At 48.9% G+C, this 22127-nt stretch overlaps 3 protein-coding genes across 3 annotated transcripts in view; 2 read left to right on the forward strand and 1 right to left on the reverse strand.

Moving 5' to 3' along the window:
• The window catches only part of LOC311427935 (olfactory receptor 14C36-like), a gene marked incomplete at both ends in the record, with an annotated part of 105548 nt that extends 86701 nt beyond the window's left edge, over positions 1 to 18847 (forward strand). The window contains 2 exons of the mRNA XM_084539514.1: positions 14912 to 15053; positions 18782 to 18847. Coding sequence (XP_084395640.1) covers positions 14912 to 15053; positions 18782 to 18847 — 208 coding nt within the window. The remainder of the gene's footprint in view (positions 1 to 14911; positions 15054 to 18781) is intronic.
• Positions 1 to 22127, forward strand: part of LOC311427854 (olfactory receptor 14C36-like) — a gene marked incomplete at both ends in the record, with an annotated part of 273414 nt that overhangs the window by 215980 nt on the left and 35307 nt on the right. The gene's annotated exons all lie outside the window — the stretch shown is intronic.
• LOC311427945 (olfactory receptor 14C36-like) lies at positions 5921 to 6856 on the reverse strand (the record flags this gene model as incomplete). Its single annotated transcript, XM_084539522.1, has 1 exon — positions 5921 to 6856. The coding sequence occupies one exon, from the start codon at positions 6854 to 6856 to the stop codon at positions 5921 to 5923; it is 936 nt and encodes a 311-aa protein (XP_084395648.1).

Below are 22127 nucleotides of genomic sequence, written 5' to 3' on the forward strand. Positions count from 1 at the left end.
TGGCTCACATCAGCCCTCTCCCCCCCCAAAATGCTTATGTGTTGAGATTAGGGCAGTTTAAAGGACTGAAAGGGAAGAGAAATAATAAGAGTTGCTGTTATTGTTATTGTTATGTACAAAGCAAGTTAAACACAGTGCAATTGCTCATTACTGACTGTTGTCCAGCCTGTCCCCAGCTGGTAGAACATTCTGGTAACCATCTGCACCTGCTCAGTCAGTGGCACTCACTGAGGCTCAGTAAGCACAGACCAAGTCCCAGCACATTCCAGTCACTTATGTCCCTTTGGAATTGCCGAGGTGAGAACACATGCTGTTGAGGTTGTGATGAGGCAGGGGTCAGCCTCTTCTCTCAGATAACTAATGATAGGACTCAAGAAAATGGCCACAAGGGGAGATTTAGATTAGATATTACGAAAAATTAGATTATATATCATGACAAACTTTTTCTCCCAAAGAATAGTCAGGTACTCTGAGACAGGTACTCTGATATAATGAAAGCCATCAGAAAGCTGATCCCTGTTAGATGACTGTTATGGGGAGGTCAGGAGTAGCCTGGCCAGGAGAGATGTCAGATTAGGGTGAGGGAAGAAGTGAAGAAGAGCTCGAAAGCTTACCTTTGTAGATGGAAGAGGGTAAGAGGTAAGAGGTAATGTTGATGCTGCTGTAACACTGACTTCAAACAGTCTTGTATGGCCCTTACACTATTTTCAAGAGTAACATTAATCCCTCAACCAAGACATTAGTCAACCACCTTGACAGGAATCCACTATTGTAATGCAGAACTCAAGGTAGCACCTGAAGAAAAACTCAGCACAGAGCTCCATTCCCTTACCTTTACTCTCTTGCTCACCCTAATCTCTGCCCTTAACACTAACATTAAAATGCTCTATTTAACCCCAGACTTCTTGCCATACCTAAAAAAACACCCTAAACCATAATGCTTGCCCATACCCTAACCAGAGACCTGACACCACAAGGAGAACACAAAACACTCCAACTAAAACTTTGCTTAATCTCTAACACAGAAAATTAAAATCTAGTCCCTAAGGGACTAGAGAGAGGTGAGCTCTGCCTCAGCATCTCCTGCCCCAGCAGGAGGATTGTGACTGTGGCAGTGACAGTGAGGTCACTTCTGTCTCTGCACTTGATAGGGCAGCAGCAGGAACGTCTCCCAGAAAGGGACTGTGAGGTCACTTGTGTCTGGAGGTGGCAGGTCACCCTTGACATAGACCTGGGATCTGCACTTTTGGGCTGACATCTGGCAGTGGCCCTGCTAGGCCAGCAGAAGGCACCTGCTTGGCATGCTGACTGGGGGATCCCCTCTGCCTACACACCCAGGAGGACCCAGGCAGAAAGAAGGCCCCCAGATGGGTTGTCCTGTCCCTTCTGCTTGAGTCCATGACTGCACAACAGGAGGCACAAGGCTTGGCTGTGTGTAGCCAAGAAGCTGCAAGGCCAGCAGCAGGCCCCTGGCTTGGAAGCTGCTGCTGAGGTGACTTGTGTCTGCTTGGCTGAGAGGCCGCAAGGAGCCTGCTGGGTTGGGATGCCTACTTCAAGAGAGGTTTCCTACCAGATGGAGCTTTCTGCGGTAGCAGAGAAGAGCAGTAGAGAAAAATATGCCACAAAGTGTTCCAGGAAGGCTGGCACTGGTCACAAGGAGGGAGAAATGTCCCTCAAAGGGTCATGCTGTGGTGCCAGAGGTCACCCTCTCATCAGACCCTGTCTTTGTGTTTCAAGGAACAGCTGGTGAGGGCTGATGAGACATGGGTGAAAGCAAGGCATGAAAGCAAGATGGTGAACTGAGATGGGTGTCTGCAGACTTCAAGAAAATAGGGCAATGTGTGGGACAGCAATGGAAAGCCTGCAGAGGAGAAGGCAGAGGGTGCTGGTAAAGAGGGAAGGCCCAACAGCTGTGAAGGTTTTTCCCCATGGCAGTAGCTTAGGAGGAGATATGTTGTACTCACTGCAAGGGGGCCTCATTGATTCCTTACAACCCTGTGCAGCAGCTCAGAGGTGTCATACCACTGTTCTTCTCATGGCATCACACTGCCCACCACAGCCCACAGACCCCAGGAAAAGCCTTGAGCCAGATGTAGGGGTGCAGGATCTCCCCTTCCAGTGGCTGGGGTCAGGCCTTGGGTCTTCTGCTTCACTAAAACCAACAAAGAGTTTTCTCAGCACTGTGCTTTGCCTGTCTGCAATCATGGCCTCCGATTATCTGCCCTAACAAGGCCCTGGGGAGGCTTTGTTAGTAACAGCCCTCAGTGGGGCCCATTAATACCCCAAGTCACTTCAGCTTTTCCTTCTGACTTTACTTTCTCTAGCAGTTGCATCGTTCTCCTCTCAGTACCTGAGCTTCATAGACTCAGCACCACAATACACCATGGAACTCATTAAAATGCAGAAATTCCAAACATCTCCTCCATAGTTTTCTTCAAACCTTCACGCCTTTTGCAGCTAACTGCAGAGCTTGCATAACATAGTTCAGGGAAAAGATTTCACAAAGCAAATAATAAAAATATTTTCTTGTTTCAAAGGCTGAATTTTGTTGCATTTCCGTTTGAAGCATCATTCTCCTATTGCTACTGATCCAGGGTCACTTCTTTGGAGACCTCCATCGGGACGAAAAGCAGAGCCTGGAGGTCTGACACTTCCACTGCAAGTAGTGGTCTTTGTCCCTGTAACTGCAGCACAGTTCAGCACATGAAACCCTTTCTAAAACAAGTCACATTTTTTTGGGGGCAGGATAAAATATTATAAAATAAAATAAAATAATATAAAATAAATTTAAATAAAATAAAACATAATAAAATAAAATATAAAATAAAATAAAATAAAATAAAATAAAATAAAATAATATAAAATAAAATAAAATAAAATAAAATAAAATAAAATAAAATAAAATAAAATAAAATAAAATAAAATAAAATAAAATAAAATAAAATAAAATAAAATAAAATAAAATTGAAATGACCATTGGAACCAGAGGATTTCATATTAAATATTAGTAGGTACCTGGTCATGCATGGTCTCTCTTGGGTCTTCTGTAGAAAACTCAGGATGAAAAGTAAAGACATTTACTTTTTGTACCCTAGTCTGTTGTCCAGTCAATAGACTAGGGCAGTCCTACTTCCTGTGCTGTAGATGCAGAAGGCAAAAAGAATTGCATTGTGCCTGACACTACCCAAGTACATGTAACCCAGGACAAATCTTACAAGGAGCAGCTGAGGGAGCTGGGCTTGTTCAGCCTGGAGAAAAGGAGGCTTAGGGGTGACCTTTTTGCTCTCTACAGCTACCTCAAAGGAGGCTGTAGCGAGGTGGGGGTTGGTCTGCTCTCTCACGTGCCCAGTGACCGGATGAGGGGGAAAGGGCTAAAGTCGTGCCAGGGGAGGTTTAGGCTGGAAATTAGGAAAAACTTCTTTTCTGAGAGGGTTGTTAGGCATTGGAATGGGCTGCCCAGGGAAGTGGTGGAGTCACCATCCCTGGAGGTCTTTAAAAGGTGTTTAGATGTAGTGCTTAGGGATATGGTTTAGCGGAGGACTGCTTAGTGTTAGGTCAGAGGTTGGACTAGGTGATCTTGGAGGTCTCTTCCAACCTAGATGATTCTGTGATTCTGTGATCGTCTAGTCAAACCTTATTCTATGGACAGGGACAATTTCCATTAGATTAGGTTGTCCAAAGTCACTTGCCAACTGGCCTTGAACTAGGGCTCACCTTTCTGCGTTAGAGTTTAAGCAACGGTTTGTTGGGAGGATTTGGTGTTCTGCATAGGGTGTCAGGTCTGTGGCTGGGGAATGGACAAGCTTCGTGGTTTATGGTTTTCTTTAGGTCTACCAAGAAGTCGTCTAGGGTTAAATAAAGTGTTTTAATGCTAGTGTTAATGGAAGGGATTAGGATGAGCAAGAGAGTAAAGGTAAGGAAAAGGGCTATGGGCTGAGTTCTGCTTGAAGGGATACTCTGAGGTCAGGTATTACTGCAGGGGATTTCTGTCAAGGTGTTGGAGCAACATTCAGGTTTTGGGATTAGGGTTACTGGTCAAAAAAGTGTAAGTGTTTTACATGACTGTTTAAAGCCAGTTTTAAAGCACCATCAATATTACATGAAACCTCTTACCTCTACAAAATCGTTAATTTCTGCTTCCTGAACTCCTCTTCCCTCCCCCAAATCTCACTTCTCTTGGCCAGGCTTCTCCTGTCATCCTCATATTGGTTATCTTATTGGGATCAGCTTTCTGATCCCAGCTTTTCTGGCTTTCATGATCTCAGAGTATCTGTCTCACTCTGCTGGCTACTCTGTTGCTGAGACAGAAGTGGTGTTGTAGTCGGTAGGGAAAAGGGCACAAAGGTCTGTAGGAGCATCCTGCACCTGCCCATCAGCTCTGCGCCTCCACAAAAGTGTACATCCTATGAAGAAGTGTTGGTTCCAGAATGATTCCTATGGATCCAGGGTAACATTTTGCAGGCCTTCATGCAGGATGTACCTCCCTTCAAGAATCTGAAAGGCAGTAGCTTCCCCTATGGAGAAAACTAAAAACACCTATGAGGTATGAGTTTTGTCAAAATTTGAGATCTCTGACATGACAACCAGAGGTGCTGCTCTGCAGAGCGAGGGAGCTGTGGTGCCCAGGGCACAGGGGCACTCTGCAGGGCAGTTCTGGGCAGGCTGGGAGGCAGACCCAGCTCATGGGATCACTGCCATTGCCCCAGGGCTGCAAGAATCACTTGCTATGCTCCTTTGCTGAGTCTGTTGCGTGCCCTGGGGCTGCAGAGCTCACACCAGACTGAGCACTTGAGCTCTGCTTAGTCCACATGGGACAGGCTCACACTCTGCGGGCTCCATTCACTGCTGTCTCCTGGGCTCACGCTGGCCTGACAGAGTAGGCCAGTGAGTAATTTTTTGCAGGCCTGGGTCAATGGCAGTGATATTTCCTTGTTTCTCACAGCCTTCTCACATGTCTTTCTCATAGCCCTTCCCACTGCCAAGCACTGCCTCCCAGGTGGGAATAAGTTAACCTTCAGAAGGGCCTTTGGGCTTCCTCAGTCATCCTGCTGCTTATTAGGACCTTTCTGACTCCTGACAGAGCTCAGAGGGAGCCTTCTTGTTCACTGTGTGGCCCTGCACTGGCTCTGTCTGGGACAGAGTTAGTCTCTGCAGAGCAGCCTCTGTGGTGCTGTGTTTTCAATATGTGACCGTACTGGGTATGGCTGGGATGGAGTTAACTTTTCCTGTAGAAGCCCACCCAGTGTTGTGCTCTGCTTGAGTAGCTAGAACAGCACTGGTATCACGGTTCTGTTTTGTCTACTGCTGAGCAATGCTGTCACAGCATCAGGAATCCCTCTAATCCCCCCTCCTCAAAGAGCCAGCAGGCTGCAGGTGCGCAAGAGACAGGGAAGGGACATCACCAGGGCAGCTGACCTAAACCAGCCACAGAGATATTCCATACCATATGATGTCACACTCAGCAATAAAAGGTGGAAAATGGAAGGAGAAGGGAGAGGTGGGCTCCCATTATGAAAATGTCTGTCCTCCTGAAAATCAGCTGCATCTATTCAGGCCTTGTTTCAAGGAAGTGGTAAAGCATCACTGTCACAAATAGATTTTGCTATTTTTTTTTTTTTTATATATATATATATATATATTTAAATAGTTTCTTTGCTAGTTCCAAGGAGATGGGAATACACTGCAGCTGAGACCTATGAATTTCTGTTCGCTTCTTTATTGTCTATAGCTACACAGAAAGCCTGGCTTTAGATATACATGAGATGATTAGGAAAAATAAAGAGATAAATGAACAGGTAGGAGGCTAACAATGACATTAATTAAATCGACTCCACAACTTGAAGATCATATTTATCAAGAAAAATAAAACCAAATTACTTTCTTAACTGTTTCTGAGATAAACTCGGAATGTAAAGGAACATTACAGTTTCTTAAGAAATATGTATTCAAACAATTTCCTCAGTGCATCCTTGAGCTCCTGGTTCCTCATGCTGTAGATGAGGGGGTTCACTGCTGGAGGTAACGTGGAGTACAGAAAAGATACTGCAAGGTCCAGGGATGGGGAGGAGAATGAGGGGGGCTTCAGGTAGGCAAACATGATAGTGCTGACAAACAGGGAGACCACGGCCAGGTGAGGGAGACACGTGGAAAAGGCTTTGTGCCTGCCCTGCTCAGAGGGCATCCTCAGCACTGCCCTGAAGATCTGCACATAGGACACCACAATAAAAACAAAGCAACCAACAACTAAACAAAAGCTAAATGCAATAAATCCAACTTCCCTGAGGTAGGCATGTGAGCAGGAGAGCTTGAGGATGTGGGGGATTTCACAGAAGAACTGGTCCACAGCATTGCCGTGGCAGAGGGGCAGGGAAAATGTAGTGGCTGTGTGCAGGACAGCATTGAGAAAGTCACTGCCCCAGGCAGCTGCTGCCATCTGGGCACAAGCTCTGCTGCCCACGAGGCTCCCGTAGTGCGGGGGCTTGCAGATGGCAACGTAGCGATCGTAGGCCATGACAGTGAGAAGGGAATACTCTGCTGTGATAAAGAAGACAAAGAGAAAGACCTGTGCAGCACATCCTTGATAGGAGATGGCCCTGGTGTCCCAGAGAGAATTGGCCATGGCTTTGGGCAGAGTGGTGGAGATGAATCCCATGTCGAGGAGGGCGAGGTTGAGGAGGAAGAAGTACATGGGGGTGTGGAGGTGGTGGTGGCAGGCTACGGCGCTGAGGATGAGGCTGTTGCCCAGGAGGGCAGCCAGGTAGATGCCCAGGAAGAGCGCGAAGTGCAGGAGCTGCAGCTCACGTGTGTCTGCGAATGCCAGCAGGAGGAACTCGCTCACTGAGCTGACGTTGGGCATTTTCTGACATTGAACACTGTTGTCTGTAGAGAAGGAGAAGGCAGAAAAAGTTTAGAAGACAATTCTCTGAGGAAAACTTACTGCAAGCCTTAGACCACTCTCATCTGAAGCCTCTCTCTTTGCAAAAGGAGCTTTCTGCAGCTCTATTGCTTGAATCCCAGATGATGCTCGGTGAGACTGGCACTGCAAGCATGCATTACTGGGGACTTTAGAGGTGTCCTTCCTTCTGTGAAGCAGTCGGAAAACAGCAACAAAGGGGAAACTCAAGTTCAGTCCACTTATGAGATCCATGAACTTTGCAGGGTTTTTGCAAAAAACACCTCCAACCACACTGTAGAGCGAGTCAGATTTTATTATGCTAAGTAAAACAATCACACTCTTGTGTTTCCAAAGAAGGAGAGACAGCTTAAATCAAAGAAACCCCAACCCCAGTGCAGATGGACAGAATCCTCACCTTATCTCCAGGTACATGAGCAGGATCTCAGCTTTTCCCTCTTCGCCAAGAGTGCAGAGGCCTCATTCCAGCTGCCCACAGACAGCCATCCAGCAGCACAGACATGGTTTTAGTACAGAGGTGTCTTCTCCTTGAGGTACCTGGATAACACAAGGATGCCACGAGAGAGCTGCATCCTGCGGGAGAGAAGCGTGCAGCCCAGGACAATGCCCCACGGACAGAGCTAGATATTCGAAATCTGGGGTGTCCCAATACCCAATCTGCATCCCCTGCAGTGTCTGGAGGAGACTTGGACACCCAACTCTTGGCTAAAAAGGGCAGCTGGGTTATGACACTCCAAGGGGCTTCTGCCAGACTTTCTCACCCTGCACTGCAGCCCAGCAGGACTCTCAAAGCCTACTGCATTGCCCACTGCCCTCCCAGAAACAAGACCCAGCACAAGACACTTCCAGGACCTGCAGCTGCACGGCCCTGCAGCCAGACACTTACATTGTCAAGGGCTGTGCAGGTTTCTCCTGCAGGCAGCTCTCAGCATCCTCCCACTGCCAAGTGCCTCCAAGCCCTCTCTCCTTCTCTCCTTTCCCCATGCCAGCTGCGGTCAGAGCCCCCAGCCCTGCTGCTCTGTGCAGAGGAGCTGCTCCTGGACACAGCTGTCTCTCTGGAACAGGAACACTTTTGAAATGAGTTTTCCCTGTCCTGCGAGCCCAGCCCAGCTCAGCAGCACAGCATCAGCCCAAGGCACTGCAATGATCATCCTGGGGGCTTTGCTGATGAGCCCACAAACCTCAGGCACTCAGAGACAATTGAAGACATCTCTCCAGAAGTCCAAGTCAGAGGCAAGTTTCCTGCAGTGTCCCCCTGAGGGCCAGCACTGACACAGCCTCCCTTGGAGCTCGTTAGAGCAAAACCCTGGAGGCAGTGAGGACAAGGAGACAAAGGCAATGTGAAGGTGACACTGATGTGGAGGAAAACTGGATGTGTGTCACCAAGCATGAGGGCCAGGCCTTGACCCCTGTCCTCTGGGAAGGGAGATCCTTACCCTTCAGACACTGCTCAGGGCTCTTTGTGGGGCAGTAGGAGATGGGGATGTGCATTGCCAAGTACAGAAGAATGGAACGACCCCTGCCTGTTTCATGGGTGGGGGTGAGCAGGCAATGAGGCCCTGGTGCTTTAACAATCATCTGTCTCCTCATAGGCCTTAGTGGCAGACACAACAGCCATAGCCATGGATACAAAGACCTTTTTTGGGTTCTTTTTGGACTTTGAGCCTTGCCACAGCACTTGATCCTCTCCACACCTGGCTGCACTAGGCAATCCCAGACCTGTACCTCTTTCCCTGTACCTGTATACAATTTTGGGAGGGTTGTCTCACTGAATATAAACTGTCTGACAACTCAGATCTTCTTGGTGGCCATGCTGCTCATAAGGCAGCTCTGTAGGAAGCTGGCCTTGCTTCTGGTGAGCAGGCACCACTGCTCGTATGGCATCCCTCGTGGTGCCCAGGCCCTCCTCCTCCTGGGCACTGCTCACTCAGCAGGGTCCCAGTCTGCCCCCATGTGTGGGGTTCCTCTTCTTCTGGTGCAGTACTGGGCTCTTCTCCTTGTAAATGTCAGGACGTTTCTGTAGGCAAATTCCTGCAGTTTCTCGAGGTTCCCCTGGACAGATGCTCCATTCTGTTATCTGTTAATGTCTGCAGGCAGACGGCTCACCATGATTTTGCTGTCTCTCACAAAGCAACGGCAGCAGCAGTTTACAGGACAGTTTGGATAATACATGAGTAACTACTTGAATGGAATTACAGCACAGAACCACTGAAGGGTGTGGGATAGAAGGCTGCCAGATTCCACTTTTTCTGTTCCTCCTTCTCATGCATGCTGTTACTTACAAAACACTACACTGTACATTCTAATAGGAAGGAAATTAAGTCTATCCCAGCCGACACATGGACAATATCCGGCCCATATTCCATACCATCTGCATCATGCTCAGCTCCAGTACTTTCCAATTAATCGCCAGCACCTTTTCTCTGTTGATATACACACAGATATATCATGCCCTTAGTCTGTGGGTGTCCTGGAGCTGGCTAGGATCGAGGTAATTTTCCTCCTAGGAGCTGGTATGATGCTGTGTTTTGGATTCAGCATGAGAAGAATGCTGATTAGACACTGATGGCTTAGTTGTTGCCCAGCAGTGGAGGGCTGGGGGTGCCTGCAAAGCTGGTGGGGACAGAAGCAGAACAGCTGACCCCAAGAAGCCAAAGGGATGTTCCAGACCACACAACATCGTGCTGAACAATCAATGTGGGGTGGCTGGCCAGGGTAGGGGGTACCACTGCAGTGGGACAGGCAATCACCATCATGTTCGTCATCATCATTGCTCGTATTATTTGTCTTCCCTTTCTGTCCTATTAAACTATCTTTATTTCAAACCAAGATTTATTTATTTATTTATTTATTTATTTATTTATTTAATCTTTTTTCCCCTCCTCATTCTCTCCTGCATCTGCTCGGGGTGTAGCAGGGTGTGTGTGTGAGGGAATGGCTGTGTGGTGCTGTGCTGTGCTGCCTCCCGGGTCAAACCACACTCTTTTGGTGCCCAACATGGAGCACAAATTTTGAGCAAATGGCAGATCTGACCACAGCATGTTAAAAGAAAGCTATTATAAGCATTAGTTGATTTTAATAATTGGTGATAACAAAGTTGATTTCCTTCCTTCCTTCCTTCCTTCCTTCCTTCCTTCCTTCCTTCCTTCCTTCCTTCCTTCCTTCCTTCCTTCCTTCCTTCCTTCCTTTCTCTCTTTCTCTCTTTCTCTCTTTCTCTCTTTCTCTCTTTCTCTCTTTCTCTCTTTCTCTCTTTCTTTCTCTCTTTCTCTTTTAAGCTCAGATCTGTTGTGCTAAATTTCAGAATTGTGTTGCATAGCACATTACTTACTGTATGTCTCCCCTGTCATGCTGTTTATCTTTTCTGATGGCTGCATCAAGTTTATTCTTTTGATGTGTTGTGTAACACTGGCTTATGATATGATAAAAATCCTGGTCTTGAGACTAATCTGGTACTTGTACTCAGCATTGCCATTGCAAACATACCTTGGGAGCCATCTCTCAGAAACTATTAAGAACTACACTCTGGACCTTATCTCCTCAGGAAATCAAGCCATGGGGAGACAAGGGGAGGACACTTTTCCCCACTTGTTCACTCTCCCTTTCTCTTTTACCTCCCCATTCTCCTCAAGGATATTTACACTGGCTCTTCAAAGTTTTGAATATCCTTGGGATGGTCAAACCAGCACGCTCCTATTGTTTTGTCTCCTGAATGTGTTTCAGGACTACTTAAGAATACCATTCAGATTTCTGTCTGGTGGCAGGAGAGTTTGGAGTGGCAGGGAGTGAGGGAGGATCTGGGCAGGCACCTACAGCTGTCGGCACCACCAGAACTTTGGAACTTCACCCCGAGCAAATGCAGAATCCTAAACAAAAAAATGGTTAAATGCTTGAAAAGGAGGTGTTATCACCCTGGCATTTCCAAAGAGACACATGCCACTGCAGTGTGCTGGGTCTTGGCCTGTGCTTACAGAGCCACAATCAATGCCAATCCAGCCTCTGTGAAAAGCCCTGCAGTCACTCCAACCCCTCTGAAAGACCCTGCAGCTACTACAGCACCTGCAAAATGCCCTGCAGCAACTCCAGCTCTTTTTCTGGGCCCTGTGTCTGAGCCAGAAAACCAAGCTCTGTCTGTATCAGTTGCTCCTCTATGCAAGAAAAAACAATGGATGTGAAAGTCAGTTAGTCAGAAGATGAGGCAGGCTTCAGAAAAGCTGGGCCGTCATGTGAGTAGGAGGACGAAGAGGAAGAAGCCATAAGATGATCAGTAATCACGCGATCCCTATCCCTATGCTGCTCTGGTGCTGAGAGAAACAGCGCCCCTCCCTGGAATTAGAGGGCAGGAAGGCAGATATGGTGGGTACACACTATGTGCCACCCTGTGGTTTTACCTGTGTGACCATGGAGAGGACATGAGAAAGTGGGATGGAAAATCCACCTCCAGCCTAGAGGCACGGGTGTGTGAGTGGCAAGGAAAAACAATCACTAAAAGGGGCTCTTAGAGAACTGCTGCTCCAATTTCCAGCAGGCTGTCCTGCAGACACAGTACTGAATACTATGAGCAGGACTAGAGGGGCTGTGCCTCCAGCCAGGGGGAGGAAGGGGACAGTCGGGCTTATTGGACTGTGGGGATTCCATGGCCTTGCACATCAGACCCACAGAAGTATCAGGAGCTAGTGGGCACCACTGCACAGCAAACCCTAATGCCATCAAGCTAAGAGGGTCGAACCCATTTGTATGTCTGGAGTGACAGGGGGATCCCAACACTGAACTGTACTGGAGGCTGAAGTGTGTCTAAGTTGGAAAGAATGGCAAAAGTACCCCATTAGCACTGGCCCAGAGACTCTGTGCATCCTTGGAAGAGACTGCTTCAGGAGAGGATAGATATTTCAGGGACCCAAAAGGGTATCGGTGGGCTTTTGGCATAGCTGCCTTGGAGACAGAGGACATTATACTGTTGTGGGGTTGATGAGGGCTGAAGGACAGCTGGTGCCAATCCCTACCACAGCTGTGCACCTGAGTCAGTATAGCACCAACCGAGTGCACTAACAGAGGCCTATCGTGGCCTGAATGAAGTCCCGCAATGCTGAGTGTTGCCATGCCAGCAGCATGATTCAGACTGCCCTGGAAGAGGAGGAAGCTCCTGAGCACCTGCACTACATCGATGGCATTACTGGGTGGGGTGACATAGCAGAGGGAGTATTTGAGAAAGGGAAGAAAATACTCCAAATTCCTCCGAGAGCTGATTTTGCACGAAAAGAAATTAAGGTCAAGGGATGTGCACAAGAGATCCCGATGCCGGCTGGCCAGGGTCAGTGGGACCAAAGCTCAGGGATAGGTTGAGCATCGGTGAGGGGCTTCTCAGCAATTGCATGGTGCTTCACTTGCCTTGTACGTATTATTATTGTTATTGTTATTGCTATTGCCATTGTTATTGTTAACGTTAATTACTATTTTATCTTCCTTTTCTGTATTTTCAAATTTTAAATCATTCATTATTGTCTGCGCCCTTGTGCTTGGTGACACACATCCACTTTTCCTCCACATCACTGTCACCTTCACATTGCCTTTGTCTCCTTGTCCTCACTGCCTCCAGGGTTCTGCTCTAACGAGCTCCAAGGGAGGCTGTGTCAGTGCTGGCCTTCAGGGAGACACTGCAGGAAACTTGCCTCTGACTTGCACTTCTGGAGAGCTGTCTTCAATTGTCTGTGAGTGCCTGAGGTTCATGGGCTCATCAGCAAAGCCCCCAGAGGGGTGATTGCAGTGCCTTGGGCTGGTGCTGTGCTGCTGAGCTGGGCTGGGCTCGTGAGCCCAAGGGGAGCTCGTGGCAAGAGGGCCGTGGTGCAGAGAGACAGCTATGGCCAGGAGCAGCTCCTCTGCACAGCACATCAGGAAAGAGACATAGAAGCACAGACACAGAGAGAAGAAAATGAGAGAGGGGCTGAAGGCAGTTGGCAGTGGGAGGATTCTCTGAGCTGCCTGCAGGAGAAACCTGCACAGCCCTTGACAAGGTAAGTGTCTGGCTGCAGGGCCATGCAGCTGCAGCTCCTGGAAGGGTCTCCTCCTGCTGGGTGTTGTTTCTGGGAGGGCAGTGGGCAATGCAGTAGGCTTTGAGAGTCCTGCTGGGCTGCAGTTCAAGGTGAGGAATTCTGGCAGAAGCCCCTTGGAGTGCACTAAGGCAGGTGCCCCTGGTCAGTCCAGAACACCGTGCCCTGGGTAGCCATGCCGGGCTCTCTGTCAGCTGCCCCGTAGCTCCTGCAGCCATGGAGGTGCCCCTTGGCAGGGCCCTGTTGGTGGCAGGGTGCTGCAGGGCAGCGCTGAGCACAGCCGCGTGGGATGGGGTCTGTGAGCACGGGCAGGGGGAAAGAAGAGGTGGGCACAGAGCAGCAGCTCCTGGCAGGGACAGCTGCAGGCAGTGTAGAGAGGAGCAGGCGGCCAGAAGGAGCTGTTGGTAGAAACGCAGTGGCAGGGGGGATTTGGGTTCTTCGTGGCCATGCCCTGCGGTGCAGACGCCTTCCCCTGGAGCAGCCCCTCCCTGGCCTCCTCTCCCCCTGCAGCCCATGGGCTGTGGGGCAGGCATGGCCAGCAGTACAGGCAGAGCCCATATGAGGAGAAGCTCTCAAACTCTGGCTTGATTTGGCCCTTCTCGATTAGCAGTCATCTACATTTTTTACTCAGGGAAACACCTGAGAGCAATTGTCCTGCAGCTCAGAGGGGTGACAATTGCCTGCTGAGAACTGGTCTGATCGACAGAGCTGCTCTGCTCAGTCTTCACCAAGGGACAGCCCCTTTGCCTCCTGGCACCCACAGGGTTTCTCTGGGAGTGCACAGGAAATGTCAGGGAGCTCAACCATCCAATACCTCTCCTAAGTGTTACTGGGATAATAGGAACAAAACAAAGGAAACAAAATCCCTGCAGCTCTCCCTCTGTATTAAGATGAGTTTTTGGCAACAACACTGCAGATCTCACGGATCTGACCAGTGGACGGAATGTAATTTTCTCCCATGTTTCTCTCCAGCTGCACATCAGGAAGGACTCCTATGGAGCTACAGCAGCCCCTGCTCCCCATGCCCCTCTCAGCCAACACCAACTGCAGCTCAAGCAAGAGAGATGCAGAAAGGTTCTCCTGAAAAAAGAGGCTCTGTTTGGGGTCCTTTATGACAAACAATAGGTTTTCCTCAGAGAAAAGTGTTTTAACATTTTTCTGCATTTTCCTCTTTAACAGAAAACTGTGTTCAATGTCAGAGAATGCCCAACGTCAGCTCTGTGAGTGAGTTCCTCCTGCTGGCATTCGCAGACACGCGTGAGCTGCAGCTCCTGCACTTCGCGCTCTTCCTGGGCATCTACCTGACTGCCCTCCTGGGCAACAGCCTCATCCTCAGCGCCGTAGCCTGCCACCACCGCCTCCACACCCCCATGTACTTCTTCCTCCTCAACCTCGCCCTCCTCGACCTGGGCTGCATCTCCACCACTCTGCCCAAAGCCATGGCCAATGCCCTCTGGGACACCAGGGCCATCTCCTATCAAGGATGTGCTGCTCAAGTCTTCTTTTTATTCTTCTTGTTTGGCTCAGAGTATTATCTCCTCACCGTCATGGCCTATGACCGCTATATTGCCATCTGCAAGCCCCTGCACTACGGGAACCTCCTGGGCAGCAGAGCTTGTGCCCAGATGGCAGCAGCTGCCTGGGGCAGTGGCTTTCTCGATGCTGTCCTGCACACGGCCAACACATTTTCCCTTCCCCTCTGCTATGGCACTGTTTTGGACCAGTTCTTCTGTGAAATCCCCCACATCCTCAAGCTCTTCTGCTCAGATGCCTACCTCAGGGAAGTTGGGACACTTCTCTTTAGTTTTTCTTTAACATTTGTTTGTTTTGTTTTCATTGTGCTGTCCTATGTGCAGATCTTCAGGGCAGTGCTGAGGATGCCCTCTTCTCAGGCCCGGCACAAAGCCTTTTCCACGTGCCTCCCTCACCTGGCCGTTGTCTCTCTGTTTGTCAGCACTACCATATTTGCCTACCTGAAGCCCCCCTCCATTTCCTCGCCATCCTTGGACCTGGTGGTCGCACTTCTGTACTCGGTGGTGCCTCCAGCATTGAACCCCCTCATCTACAGCATGAGGAACCAAGAGGTGAAGGATGCAGTGAGGAAACTTGTTCAATACATGTTTCTTAATCATCAGTGATGTGTTCAGAAGATGTATTTCTTATTATATGCAATTTTGATTCATATTAGATCATATCATTTTTATCATTACTAGTGCTATCAAAACATTATCATTAATAATAATCATAAAAGAAATAAAATGTTATTTGGGAAAATGATACAATATTTTAAAAAATATTTTTTTTCTGTTAGTATTTTAAAAATATTTTATTTTGTTTTTAATAATGTAATTCTTAGCATTCTGAATGTTATATTTTGTGTTTGCTTTGACCATATCATCTAACATGCATAGAGAACCAGGCTTCCTTGGTAGATAAAGACAATAAAGATACCATCAGAAATTCATTGCTCTCAGTATCCCTCTCTTCCCATCTCCTCTGGAGCTGGGGCAGCTGCCTCAGCAACCAGGAGTGGCTTGGGGACAAGAGCCCAGCTGCCACTTATTGTATTTGGATTCGACCTTGTGTATCTAGGTGACAGTCCTGTCGTCTCTATAGCAGGGCTGGCACAAAGCCTTTTCCACATGTCCCCCGCACCTGGCCATGGTGTCCGTCTCCCTCAGACCTGTCATGGTTGCCTGCCTGAAGCTCCCTCCATCTCCTCCCCATCCCTGGATGTGGTGGTGGCAGTTCTGTACTCAGTAGTGCCTCCAGCAGAGCACGTCCTCATCTGTAGAATGAGGAGCCAGGAGCTCAAGGATGCCTTGTGGAAATTACTGACTAGATGTTTCTTGGATGCAAGAAATTTCTGATCTGCTTCTGCACGTGACTTGCAATGTCAATAATTGGAGGAAGAGCCAGTATACCTGTTAGTGTTTCTTTCTTTCTTTCTTTCTTTCTTTCTTTCTTTCCTTCTTTCCTTCTTTCCTTCTTTCCTTCTTTCCTTCTTTCCTTCTTTCCTTCTTTCCTTCTTTCCTTCTTTCCTTCTTTCCTTCTTTCTTTCTTTCTTTCTTTCTTTCTTTCTTTCTTTCTTTCTTTCTTTCTTTTTATTTTTGTTGTGGTTGTGTTTGTGCATATTCTTATTACATTAATTCAGCTAATGAGCACCCATTAAAATGATATGGATGTACCTGTTGAATATAGCTTATAGACTCTATGCATGTGAAGCCATTCTCTCTGTGAATTTAACCTTAATGGAGTTAAAATTCAACTGCTATTTTGTCTGACATCTCTCCTCTTAGATCAGGCCTGCCTCTGCAGGGGCAGTGCCTGTGCTCACGGGTGCAGAGGAAAAGAGTCCCATCCCAGCAGCACGGCCAGGGAGCACCAGCGCTTGGGACATGCAGAGCTGCTCTCTGCCACTGCTGCCCTCTCCTGCTGAGCCCTGCTGGTGGGGTCAGGCCCGGCTGATAATGGAGCTTGGTGCCAGTGCTGCTGTGGGGCTGTGCTGGGACTGCAGGCAGGGACAGGCAGTGGGCACGGCAGTGGCACAGCTGGCCTCCACTGCAGCACTTCCCTCCTAAGAGGGGATCTCCTCCAAGGTGGACTGAGCAGAGCTCAAGAGCTCAGTCTGCTGTGAGCAGGCAGAGGAGAGCTCTGCAGCCCCAGGGCACACAAAAGCCCCACCAAAGGAGCCTGGCGAGTGATTCCTTGCAGCCCTGGGGCAATGGCAGTGACCCCATGAGCTGGGTCTGCCTCCCAGCCTGCCCAGCACGGCCCTGCAGAGTGCCCCCGTGCCCCAGTCACCACAGCCACCTCACTCTGCAGACCAGCATCACCAGCTGGGGCTGGGGCTGCAACGATGCTTCAAATGAGTGTCTTCTAGGCCAGCTTCAGACTTCTGGACTTGAGTGTGATCTTCACTGTGCACAAGGAGCTGAGAGACCGCCAACAGGCATGGGGCTGGAACATTGCCTGCAAGGTCCCTCCTGCCCTAGCACCTCCCAGGACTGGCACGGAACTGGCTCCTGTGTCTCAGAGAGGATGGGAGCCCAGCAGGTGTGCCATGGGCTTGGAGGATCACAACCAGATCACTTCCACCTGGGCAGACCCTGGCCCAAAAAGGGGGTGTTTTGTAGGTGTGGTATTATAAGCTCAGTGGTGCGTCAGAAACACTAAGTCCAGCAGGAAGTGAATGGCTGTTAAATGGCCTGTGAGGTGACTGCTTTCTGAAGTAGCTGACAGGTCACCCTTGACTCCTGGCTGGGATCTGTGCCTTTAGGCTCACATCTGCCAGTGTCCATGGTAGGGCAGCAGAAGGCACTTGCTGTGCATGTAGTTTCTGAGATCGGTTCTTTCTAAGTACCTGGTAGGCCCCATAGAGGAAGAGGTCTTGGGTAGGGGTTGTCATGTCAGAGGTGTCAGCTTTTGCCTGAAGTCGTCCTTTAGGACTGCTTTCAGTTTTCTACACAGAGGGGGCCACTGCCTCCAAGATGCTTGGGGCAAATTGAACCATGCATGAGGGTTTGGAAAAAGATAGCCTGGGTGCACAGAAGCCATTCCATATCTAAAAGTTGGAGGCAGGAAACAAAATTTTGGGGTGGTACAAGAGCTGCAGGACACATTGTGCAGGGTTCACCTATAGCTTTGGTTTATTTTCCATCCTGACTTAGGTGCCATGTCAGTCTCAAGACAGGAGTACCCAACAGATATGAGACAGATACTCTGAGATCATGAAAACCATCAGAAAGCTGCCCCTATGAAGATATCTGATATGGGAAGTCAGGAGAAGCCTGGACAGGAGAGATGTGAGATTTCGGGGAGGGAAGAGGAGTTTGGCCAGCAGAAATTAATGATTTCTGTGAGTTTAGAACATTCAGGCAATGTTGATTCTGCTGTAACTGTGACTTAAAAGAGTCATGTAAAGCCCTTCCCCTATTTTAACTAGTGACATTAATCCCCAAACCTAAATGCTACTCCACACCCTGGCAGGAATCCACTACTCTTAAGCCTGATCTCAAAGTATACCTTCAAGCCAAAACACAGCCTATAGCCGCTTCCCTTTTTCTTTAGTCTCTTGCTCACCCTGATCTGACCAGCTTGTGGGCCAAAAGAAGGAGATGGTGGGAATCCTCTGATGAGCTCAGCTCTGCCTCAGGATCTCCTGCCCCAGCAGAAGGAATGTGACTGTTGCAGTGACTGTGAGGTAACTTCTGTCTCTGCACTTGATAGGGCAGCAGCAGGAATGTGTCACAGAAAGGGACTGTGAGGTCACTTGGGTCTCTCTGTAGGTTGCAGGTCAGCCTTGACTTCTCCTTGGGATCTGCATTTTTGGGCTGACATCTGGCAGTGGCCCTGCTAGGCCAGCAGAAAGCACCTGCTTGGCATGCTGACTGGGGGATCTCCTCTGCCTCCAGAGCCAGGGGGACGCAGACAGAAAGAAGGCCCCCATATGGGTTGTCCTGTCCCTTCTGCTTGAGTCCATGAGTGGGCAGCAGCAGGCACAAGGCTTGGCTGTGTCTCCACAAGGAGCTGCAAGGCCAGCAGCAGGTCCCTGGCTTGGAAGCTGCTGCTGAGGTGACTTGCGTCTGGTTGGCTGACAGGCTGCAAGGAACATATTGGGCTGGGATGCCTACCTCAGGAGTGTTTTCCACCCTGATGGAGCTTCCTTTAGTAGTAGGAAAGAGCAGGAGAAAAAAAAAAAAAATGACACAAAATGTTCCAGGAAGGCTGGCACTGGTCACAAGGAGGAAGAAATGTCCCTCAAGGTGTCATGCAATGGTTCTATACCTCACCCTCTGATCAGACCCTGGCTTTGTGTTTCAAGGAACAGCTGGTGAGGGCTCACCAGACATGGGTGAAAGCAAGGCATGAGAGCAAGATGGTGAAGTGAGATGGGTGTCTGCAGACTTCAAGAAAATAGGGTGATGTGTGGGACAGGATAAGAAAGCCTGCCGAGGAGAAGGCAGAGGGTGCTGGCAAGAATGGAAGGCACCAACAGCCCTGAAGTTTTTGTCCCCTCAGCTAGAGCTTAGGAGGAGATATGTTATATTCATTGTGATGGGGCCTCATAGATTCCTTTCAACCCTGTGCAGCACCTTAGAGGTGTCACACCACTGTTCTTATCATGGCATCCTACTGCCCAGCACAGCCCACAGACCCCAGCAAGAGCCTTGAGCCGGACGTGGGGGTGCAGGATCTCCCCTCCCAGTGGCTGGGGTCAGGCCTTGGCTCTTCTGTTTCACTAAAACCAAGACATTTCTCAGTGCAGTGCTTTGCCTGTCTGCAATCATGGACTCCAGTTATCCACCTTAACGAGTCCCTGGGGAGGCTTTGTTAGTAACAGCCCTCAGTGGGGCCCATTAATATTCCAAGTCACTTCAACTTTTCCTTCTGACTTTACTTGCTCAAGCAGTTGCATCATTCCCCTCTCAGTACCTGAGCTTCATAGACTCAGCACCAAAATACACCATGGAACTCATTAAAATGCAGAAACTCCTAACATCTCTTCCATAGTTTTCTTCAAGGCTTCACGCCTTGCGGAGCTAATTACAGAGCTTGCATGATGTAGTCAAAGAAGATTTCAAAAAACCTAATAAAAAATCTTTTGTATTTTCAAAGGCTGAATTTTGCTGTATTTCAGTTTTGAACATCATTCTCCTGTTGCTATTCATTCAGGGTGACTTCTTTGGAGACCTCCATAGGGAGGAAGAGGAGAGTCTGGAGGTCTGACAGCTCCACTGCCAGCAGTGGTCTTTGTCCCTGTAACTGCAGCCCAGCCCTGCACATGAAAGCCTTTCTAAGATTGTAATGATCATTGGAACCAGAGAAATACAGATTAAGTATCAGTAGGTACCTAGTCATCCATGGTTTCTCTTGGGTCTTCTTTGGAAAACTCAGGGTAAAAAGTAAAGACATTTACTTTTTTTTACCCTACTCTATTGTCCAGTCAATAGAGTAGGGCAGTCCTACTTCCTGTGCTGTAGATGCAGAAGGCAAAAAGAATTGCATTGTGCCTGACACTACCCAAGTACGTGTAACCCAGGACAAATCTTACAAGGAGCAGCTGAGGGAGCTGGGATTGTTCAGTCTGGAGAAGAGGAGGATCAGGGGTGACCTTTTTGCTCTAAACAGCTACCTCAAAGGAGGCCGTAGCGAGGTGGGGATTGGCCTGTTCTCCCACGTGCCCAGTGACTGGACGAGGGGGAATGGGCTAAAGTTGCACCAGGGGAGGTTTAGGTTGGATATTAGGAAAAACTTTACTGAAAGGGTTGCTAGGCATTGGAATGGGCTCCCCATGGAAGTGGTGGAGTCACCATCCCTGGAGGTCTTTAAAAGATGTTCAGATGTTGAACTTAGTAATATGGTTTTGTGGAGGACTGCTTAGTGTTGGGTCAGAGTTTGGACTAGGTGAACTTGGAGGTCTCTTCCAACCTAGATGATTCTGTGATTCTGTGATCGTCTAGTCAAACCTTATTCCATAGGCAGGGACAATTTCCATTAGATTAGGTTGCCCAAATTCACCTGCCAACTGGCCTTCAACTAGGGCTCACCTATCTGTGTTAGAGTTTAAGCAACGGTTTGTTGGGAGGATTTGGTGTTCTGCATAGGGTGTCAGGTCTGTGGCTGGGGTATGGACAAGTTTCGTGGTTTGTGGTTTTCTTTAGGTCTGCCAAGAAGTCGTCTAGGGTTAAATAAAGTGTTTTAATGCTAGTGTTAAGGGAAGGGATTAGGATGAGCAAGAGAGTAAAGGTAAGGAAAGGGGCTATGGGCTGAGTTCTGCTTGAAGGGATACTCTGAGGTCAGGTATTACTGCAGGGGATTTCTGTCAAGGTGTTGGAGCAACATTCAGGTTTTGGGATTAGGGTTACTGGTCCAAACAGGGTAAGGGTTTTACATGACTGTTTTAAGCCAGTTTTAAAGCACCATCAATATTGCATGAAACCTCTTACCTCTACAAAATCGTTAATTTCTGCTTCCCAAACTCCTCTTCCCTCCCCCAAATCTCACTTCTCTTGGCCAGGCTTCTCCTGACATCCTCATATTGGTTTTCTTATTGGGATCAGCTTTCTGATGGCTTTCATGATCTCAGAGTATCTGTCTCACTCTGCTGGCTACTCCGTTCCTGAGAGAGAAGTGGTGTTGTAGTCAGTAGGGAAAAGGGCACAAAGTTCTGTAGGAGCATCCTGCACGTGCCCATCAGCTCTGCACCTCCACAAAAGTGTATATCCTATGAAGAAGCCTTGGTTCCAGAATGACTCCTATGGATCCAGGGTAACATTTTGCAGGCCTTCGTGCAGGATTTACCTCCTCTCAGGCATCTTGGAGGCAGTAGTCACCCCTATGGAGAAAACTAAAAACAGCTATGAGATATGAGTTTAGTCAAAATTTGAGATCTCTGACATGACAACCAGAGGTGTTGCTCTGCAGAGCAAGGGGGCTGTGGTGCCCGGGGCACAGGGGCACTCTGCAGGGCCGTGCTGGGCAGGCTGGGAGGCAGACCCAGCTCATGGGGTCACTGCCATTGCCCCAGGGCTGCACGTAATCACTTGCCAGGCTCCTTTGGTGGGGCTGCTGCGTGCCATGGGGCTGCAGAGCTCTCCTCTGCCTGCTCACAGCAGACTGAGCACTTGAGCTCTGGTCAGCCCACCACTGGGTCAATGGCAGTGATATTTCCTTGTTTCTCACAGCCTTCTCCCGTGTCTTTCTGATTGCCCTTCCCACTGCCCAGCACTGCCTCCCAGGTGGGAATAAGTCAACCTTCAGAAGGGCCTTTGGGCTTCCTCAGTCGTCCTGGTGCTTATTAGGACCTTCCTGACTCCCCACAGAGCTCAGAGGGAGCCTTCTTGTCCAGTGTGTGGCCCTGCACTGGCTCTGTCTGGGACAGAGTTAGTCTCTGCAGAGCAGCCCCTGTGGTGCTGTGTTTTCAATATGTGACCGTACTGGGTATGGCTGGGATGGAGTTAACTTTTCCTGTAGAAGCCCACCCAGTGTTGTGCTCTGCTTGAGTAGCTAGAACAGCACTGGTATCATGGTTGTGTTTTGTCCACTGCTGAGCAATGCTGTCACAGCATCAGGAATCCCTCTAATCCCCCCTCCCCAAAGAGCCAGCAGGCTGTGGGTGTGCAAGAGACAGGGAGGCGACATCACCAGAGCAGCTGACCTAAACCTGC

The sequence above is a fragment of the Aythya ferina genome (genome assembly GCF_964211825.1).
Source record: "Aythya ferina genome assembly, contig: HAP1_SCAFFOLD_29, whole genome shotgun sequence".
Lineage (NCBI taxonomy): Eukaryota > Metazoa > Chordata > Aves > Anseriformes > Anatidae > Aythya > Aythya ferina.